Genomic DNA, 8,519 nt, shown 5'->3' on the forward strand with positions numbered 1-8,519 from the left:
AAGAGAGCTTAGTATTGTCAGAGTTTCAGTCAACAGTAATAAACAAAACCTTCATTAAAAAATGATGCGTGCTTGCCTAAGCAGCACAGCACATGCCCGGTTTTAGAAAAAAACATAGGGGTTCACCCTGCCCCACACACAACCAAAGAGGATAAAAACGCTCAGGATCTTTTTCTTCCACAATTTAATTTTATCAATTAAAATCCTTCCCACTTGAACATCTGTATTTGTCCTAAGCAAGAAAGAAATCTCCTCCAAGAAGGAGAGGAAAAGGCTGATGCAAACCAGAGATCAGACAACTTCTTTGTCACCACCTTCCCACTCTGCTGACAATGCAACAAAATCAGGACTTGACTGATAGCTAAGTGTCAAAACCTCTTTGTACGAGGGAATAAACAAAGCTTTTCATAAACACACACACAGATGCGCACACTTTTTTTTTTAACTGAGCAGGATTGAATTAACAGCTATGCCTGAGCATACCTGAGAGTACCTGAGCCCTTCAACACATTTGTTACAGTTTAAGGGAAACGCTTGCCCTTACAGACTCAACGCAGCTGTGAGATCAAATTTATTGTGATCAGGAACTGCTGCAAAATCCTTTCTCTAGAGGTTTGCTATTTCTGAAAGTTCAGAGCTGTTTTTCTGTACAGATACCCTAACCTTCCTACACCCTTTAATTTCTGCATTACTTACTAGTAGCAGAGTTCTATCAGGTTTCATTTTCAGGTATGTAACATACCTGACACGCATCATTCATCCACAGGTTACAGTATAAAAATTCAGAAAGGCGCCTGGAAATATTCCATTACATGTCTAGCCTATCCTTACATTTTCTAGATTAGTCTCCATCATTCTGTAGATATCCTCAGCTAGCTGAAAATCGTATCTAAAGCTAGTCACATCAAAGAAAGGAACAGCATTCGACGTATACAGGTAACGTAAAGTTTTCAAGGCACGCCTGTAGAGTGGTCTTCTGGAATAGAGCCAGCTCATCCTGCAAGAACTATTATTTTTGATCACACTACAGATTTCTGTCTCAGGGTTGGCTGGTTTGGTTGTGTAAAAAGTGTCACCTTCAGCTGCAGCATCTCCTGCAGCCAGGGCACTTGTAAGGTTTCTCTTCCATCTGTGGTGTCTAATAAAGTCTTAAGTGTAACCTGACTTACTAAGACTTACCCCACCTTTGTGAAACCCAGCGCAACCTGCCGACAGCCTCAGCACTTCCTTGGAAAGGACGGACACACAGAGACACGAGCACACACGCCTGCTCGCTACACACAGGATGCATTTACTATGTGCACAGTAGTCTTTCTTTTGCTGATTATTAAAGCTGCTTTACAAAGCTTTAAACTCAGTCTTGTCCCTTTAACATTTCCAACTGCCAATCTGGAATAGCATCTGGAATTACAGTGCATTTAATCCTTGAGGGTATATTCTCTCTATCATGCATATGACTAAAATGTGTGCACCAAGGGACAAATGTCCACTAGCTTTACGTGACTACACTTTCGCAAACTTTTCTTAAACATTCAATTTAAAAAAAAAAAAAAAAACAAAAAACCTAAACAGAGAAAAATATCTTAGCAGAATTTTAAGTCAAGATAACCATATTGAAATATTAATTTTTTTCATTTATCCAAGTAATCTTTACAGATACTGCCATCCACCTTGAACATGCCACTGCGAATTTTCATGACCGATTTTCATGTATTAGAGTTTTGTACTTTTTACATGAAGATTTTTGCAAATGATCTTGTGAGACAATATTGTCATCAGCGTAACATAGTTTTACAGACATGTAGGAATCATGATTTAAAAAAATTACACAAATTTCTTACTAAACGCGACAACAGAGCTGTCGCCAACGGAGAAGGAAGGAAGCTATCAAGAATGGCAAAAGAATAATGGAAGATGATAAACATGTACTTGAAATCTTTTGATAGGAAGAACAAGTGATGGAGTTAAGATAAGAAGAGGCGCCACGCTGGTTGTATCTCTAAGCAACAGGCAATCAAACAGCCAGATAAGCATCTTCATAAAGAGCAACAGACTCAAATGCGTGGGTCATAACTAAGAATCACTTCCTGGTTCAGCTTAGGCAGTAAAAATTTATGACCTACTTAAAAAAATCCTTCAAACCTGAAAACGTATTTTCCAATAAATTTGTTTTCCATAAAGAATGTAAGCCATTTAGGGCATGCCTTGGTAATAGCAGGAAATGAGAATACTTACGGTAGTGGACTGTAACACAAAAAATGCAATGTTGTACACGAACAGCATGTAAAATAAAACCTTTAGACTCAGAGCTGAGCTTAATGCAATTTTCTTTACATCTCAAAGGTGGGAAGAAAGGAAAGCAAGCATAAAAAACTCTTCCTCCTTTTGCTGGGCTCTGTGACAAGAATAGCATGAGATCTCAAAAAACAGTGCATGTTTTTTACTTGTGTCTCCTTTACCCTGAGCAGAATTCACAACCCTATACCGTCACACATAATCTGGCATATCTACCCTAAGTTTGGGCCAATAATTTCTGCATGGGAAAAGACGAGGATCAGGCAATATGAAAACTGCCAATAAATGGTAAAATCCCCGAATCAAAAATCAATTCAAATCCAAACTGTCTGGCAGTGAAGTTAAATAAAATAGTGCTATCCCTGTGTCCCTAACAAAATCCATGTATTGTTTGTAAGAAACTTATGAGGTGTTATAACAAAACTGAGTCACTGCTGTACAGTAAATATATTTTCAGTGTCATAACAAAGTATACAATTGACTTTGGCAATTTTAATATGGACACACATGTTAAAAGCATTACCAATAGAGCTTCATCACATTCACATGAGCCATTTCATATCAAGGCCCCATCCACGCTACGGGATAGATTGTTTAGCATAGAAGAGGTACAGTCCTACGTGGCTCATTGTTTCTCTTGGAGATGGAGTAACACAGTTGTAGAAGGCATTATGGGTACAGAATGGTTATATTTCAGAACTAATACACATCCCTGCTATAGGGGATAGAACTGCTCTGTTCACACACAAGAGGAAAAAGCAAAAAAACACCCTGATAACCCCGATATCTCTATCTGTATCAGCTGGCATAGTCACACCGGCAGCGAAGAACAGCTATACCATTAATCACCCTGAATCCGAAGTGTCAGATACTCAGACAGAAGCACTCCTATGATTCAGGCTTGTAACCTTTCAGGGGCAATAGGCATAGATGAACTAGTTCCAAAAAATCGTAATTGATTCATTTATGTTTTCTTCTGTATCAAACCATTACCTTCAAAATTACTTAGTCATGTAAGTAGAAAAAATAAAATTCCCTTTAAATAACTAGCATCAAATGTTTGTCTAAGCTCAGCGTGAATTAATTTAACAAGTTTTAAATATTTGAAAATGGAATTTATAATGACAATCCTCAATACCCAAAGTAAATGTCGTTATTATTGAACTCAGTTATACACACATCTAAGATATACCCTGTAATACTCATATAAATTAATTTGGTAAACGGTGCAATATCTTGGACTCGGAATTTATATCAATAGCAAACAGAGTCTGGAACAGGAGCTTTTATTTTAACTCTCTTTAAAGCAACCTTCAGAAACCAGTTTCTGTATGTGTTCAGTCTCTTTTTACAGTTTAACCCCAATCCAATCAGCAGTCTCCAGGGATTTTCAAATCGCTAAAGATTAAAATCCTCTCCAACTTGACTGTTTGACTAATGCTGTGTGTTTAATAATTCTACTTGTGAGAGGTTTTATTTCACAAAATCCTGCTGTGTGGACGCTTCAGACGCTATACAGCTGTACTAGAATATAAAGCTCTGCTGTCCTTGTTTTTTTATACAGACTATACTCCACCACTGAGAACAAAAGAAGAAAACTTCATGGTATATATATTATTATGTTGATATTAACATAACCGCTGTAGTATTAAATTTACACGCTCTTTTAGAGCCGAGTAGTGAAAATGTGCCTATTACACAAACATTAGATAAACTATCCTGTTGTCTTGACTGTTCACAGAAATCAATTACATTTATGATTACATTTCAATGAAAGCTATTTTATACATGAGATGGAACTGTAATATTCTATGCTTTAGGCATTCATTAATAAAAGCATTTCAGTGTTAGTATTTGCAAATGTTCTGCTTTTTGGTTTAGGCAGCTTTTAGCATTCTATAGCTCATGTTAAACTTAATGTAAATATTGCGTTCGTATCTTACAACAATGCTGTGACTTCAGATTTTAGTGTTAGGAGGAAAAAAAAAAGTCATCATTATGGTAGTTTCTAATAAGTATTTGTATAAGACAGCACTTACCCTATTGTGCAGCTGAAATCATGATATCCTTTTAAGTATATGGCAATGGTTAGTAAACATGTTATCAGACAAAAAAGGACAAGATTGATGAATACCATGAGTATCAAAGGAAATATGAAATCAACATGTTTCTACCTGAGGTAGCATCAATCACTGTTGAAACTCCTCTGCGATCAGAAACAGGACGTGACGACCCCGGCATGCTAACAGGTTCTGAACGAACTGGCTGAATCCTAAATAATAAGTTATAGTTACCACCTGTGTCAAAATCATAGCTCACGAGGGCTGTAATTACAAACCTGAATCACCTGAACCAATTAAGCAACTATTTATTTTTCAATCAGCCAACTGTTGAAAACTGTTGTTTTCTCTTGCTTTGTGGAGCCAAGATCTGGATAATCCATCCAGAGACAGATTGAGACTCTACACAAAGTGAGTATCCGCAAACCATGTCTCAGACATGAGCTCAAAGGAAAAAATTCACCCTTACCCAAACTGGTTAAAAAGTCTCTATCGCACTCCTGAACAGCAGCACTTTCTTTGTCAGTTTAGGAGAAAAGACACATCTGTAATTGTCTATTCCTTTTGTAACATATTCCTATCTTTTTTTAATTTCTGCTTTCTTTCTGCATATATATATATACACAATAAAAACATAATGTATTTGACAGCTATATCCTTACTTGTGGGAGTAATTACACGCAAGGAGAAATCACACATTTCAAACCCATGTATTTTCAGTCCAAGGACAATCTGCCCAGTTTTAATGGGATTAGTCATATTATCCATCTCTCTTGTTTCACTCGTGAGAGTTTCAGACAGAGTCCTACACAATCCAAGCCCACACCACAGAACTTTGGACTTCAAGTCACATGGAGAATCAGAAGCATGGAAACTTGTTAATCATGAGAGTTACCGGACAGGACACAGAAACACATGGTGCATAAAGCACTTCTGCAAAATCACCAGCTATCAGTAAATGGAAATCTAAATTTACCTTCGCTCTCCTTCCTTCCCTTGGTCTAGCCCCTGCCCCCAATTCCAAATCAGCCAATGTCCAAAACCAGGTGAATTAAATACATGAAAAAGAATGAGAAGGAAGGGAAACAAAAAACAGGGAGAGGAAAAACATTCCAGAAGTTCACTTACTGTTCCAACACACTGACTGTTTCACAGTCAGCAACTAAATCTATGGCATAAAGCTCCCAGTCACGTCTGAGAAAATAAATTTATTAAGCAATGCAGCAACTGCGAAAGGCAAGACGATGCTGAGCAAAGACACTGGACTTTGTACTGTCTTTCATGTCATTTACCCAAGAAGGGGCAGCAGAAAGGAATCTACGCTGCTTGGCCTGGATGCATTTTCATTGCTGAGTCACATGCTCTTCTAAGACTTTCATCTGGACAAGCTTGATGAAAACTATTACACATTCTACACAGATGGCCTCATTTAAGCATGAGGCAAGTTATTCACACAACAAATGTGGAACAGCTTGGAAATTGATTTTATTTTTACCTGAGACTGTTGAGATCAAGATCATCTGTATCAAAGTCCAGAAGAGGCTGTGGGGTATCACTTGGACCATGCGACTGCAGCACTGAAGAACTGGATGAAATGACAGTAGTTTGGCCTGAGGGATGGATTGTTTTGAACTGGAACTGTGGGCCCATCCACAGGCGTCGATGAGGCCCGGTGTGAGTCACTATTTCGACCTGTGGGAAGACGGGGAAATGCTTAACAAAAACCTACAATATGCTGAATGGTTCCTTCAATACACTGAACCCCCAGAATCCTGCTGTTCTCAGGCAAAAAGAGTGTTTTGTGCCATCAGTTCGGAGGAACACTGAACATGGGAAAATTCAGAATGCCTTTGGCTAGAGAACCAAAGCCAAGAGCTTCTTGCAGAGCCTTGAAAGCCCTCGAACTACCAGGTTGGGACACTGCACCCTGGCTCTTAAAACTCTTCTGAAGACTGACACTCCACCCTGGCTATCACTTCACTTGGTCCTATTTCATTCCCCCTCTTGCCATTCTTATGAAATAGACCCTGTATCTCAAATGGTAAAAGGTGTCTTTGTGGTGTAAGAAGCAAGGGAGCACATTTCCGTCTGCATCTGTGCCTGCAGGGAGTAGACAGAGGAACTGCAACTCTACTTCTCCCAGGTAACCTCAATCCTGATCGGGTCAAGGGATGCACTTTTCAAAGGCAAGCTGTTACAGCTTTCTTACGACTGCTTTCTAAAAGTTCACACATTAAACAGCGCTGCTTCACACGTATATAGTGAGAACTGTATTTCAAATCAAAGCTCGTAATTACTGCTGGCATATCTGAGGGTACCGCTGGCAGAGACCATCTTGCAAGACGTGTAACAGAGAGCAACGTGAAATGCGCTGGGAGACACCGAACAGCCCAGGTCACGGTCATTGCTACGCAGATGTAACATAAACATATATGTGCCACAGATGGAGTTTAGAAGGGCAGCCACGCGCACACACACATATATACTCATTTAACCAAAATTCCAACAATTAAAACAGAAGCAAGGGTGAACAACCACAAGAGAAGCAAGGATGAACAACCACACACATAGAATGTGTGTATATATGTCCCTGCACATTGCAGGGGTGTTGGACAAGACGACCTTTAAAGGTCCCTTCTAACCCAAACCATTCTATGATTCTATATGAGATATGTATCTGTATATATGTTTATGGGTAGACATGCACACAGTCACAGAAGCTGCTCAGTTCCAAGCCTATTTCCAAAAGGCACAGAGAATACAGACGGTATGTCTAACAAACAATAATTTCAAATATGCAGATTTTCCTCTATGTGTTGGCTCCCAGTGAGAGTCTAGATATGAACTTTTGAAAAGTAAGTTATTTCAGTAATGAAGCATCCGAAATGTCTTTTCACACTGATAACTACAAACCAGATGAGTATCAATTCTGGTAAAGCCTTGAATAAGCTATAGGAATGAACTGTGAAAATTCAAGATGCTAACATTGTTGGAAAAGTGTATGATCAGGAAAATTGGGTCTTGTAAATAAAGCGCAAGTCTTCTGTAATACGACTTTAGAAATAAAAAAAGAGCCTTTAAAGATCAAAAAAGAAATATGAAATTAAAATCTTGAGCTCTGGTGAACTCATACTTCTAAGATGACAAAAATAGATTATTAAATTCCTATCAATTTCTGCTAAAACAATAATCAGCTTCACAGCAAAAATGCAATTTAGTGAGGAAATTAATGAAAATTTTTTTTGTATATATAGGACAGATGTATACTAGCAGCGATTCTTAACTCTTTAAGAAGCAATTTTAAACAATGGATAACGTTGTAAGTTCTCCGCTAACGTAAGATGACAAATGCACAGCCTATTTAGCACTAGTTCCATCTTTGCATTTATCTTAGCGTAACTCAGATTGACTGCAGACGTTTCTGAGGCAAGTAGCTTTTATGTAGCAGTGTAAATTAGGCCACAGATAAAGTAATCTGTATATTTTAAGCTTGAAACCATCAGTGTCACAGAGCCGAGAGGTAAACAGATGCCTTTGCAATTTTACTGAGGCTACGGCCAGATGTTCCTATTCACTCTCCTGTTGTGTGCAGGACAAACATATTGTATCTACTTCACACTGACAGCACACATTACCCACTGTTCTAATTGAAAAGTTGAAGTGAAGGACAGTGTTTTTTCACTGCATGCTGTTACTGTTGATAACAACACTTAAATTTTGAAAAACATACTTGCACTTTACGCTTAATCTAAAGTGGCTTGCTTCGAGAATGCTAGCATCTTTATGCTCAAAAGCGCTATCGTCATTCTTTTCACTTAGCAAAAATTAAACATTCCGGAAACATTCTCTGAATTATCTGTGTTCTGTGACATCACTTGAGATTTTTTTTTCCTGTTATACATATATTTACTCTTCCAGAGGGATAGATGTGATGAAGTTCAAGCAATCTTAAGTTCCTTTGACGTTTTATATCTTCCAAGAATTAGTAATAAACTAGCCCCTATAACGTAGGTTTACCTTACTCTATTTTTCCGAGGGTTGCTCACTACACCAGAAAGTCACCAGAACAGTAAAATAAGCTGAACTATCTGAATAGCACTGGAGAGGAGAGCTGGAAAACTGCAGGTGAAATCTTGGCCTCAGTGAGCTCAGGGATATAATTCC

At 38.3% G+C, this 8,519-nt stretch overlaps 1 protein-coding gene across 1 annotated transcript in view; it reads right to left on the reverse strand.

Moving 5' to 3' along the window:
* Window positions 1–4,469: 4,469 nt before the first annotated feature.
* The window catches only part of LOC104617600 (breast carcinoma-amplified sequence 3-like), a gene marked incomplete at both ends in the record, with an annotated part of 36,506 nt that continues 32,456 nt past the window's right edge, over window positions 4,470–8,519 (reverse strand). The window contains 2 exons of the mRNA XM_010282958.1: window positions 4,470–4,567; window positions 5,851–6,047. Of these exons, the coding sequence (XP_010281260.1) occupies window positions 4,470–4,567; window positions 5,851–6,047 (295 nt within the window). The remainder of the gene's footprint in view (window positions 4,568–5,850; window positions 6,048–8,519) is intronic.

Source organism: Phaethon lepturus, unplaced genomic scaffold (genome assembly GCF_000687285.1).
Source record: "Phaethon lepturus isolate BGI_N335 unplaced genomic scaffold, ASM68728v1 scaffold30552, whole genome shotgun sequence".
Classification (NCBI taxonomy): Eukaryota; Metazoa; Chordata; class Aves; order Phaethontiformes; family Phaethontidae; genus Phaethon; species Phaethon lepturus.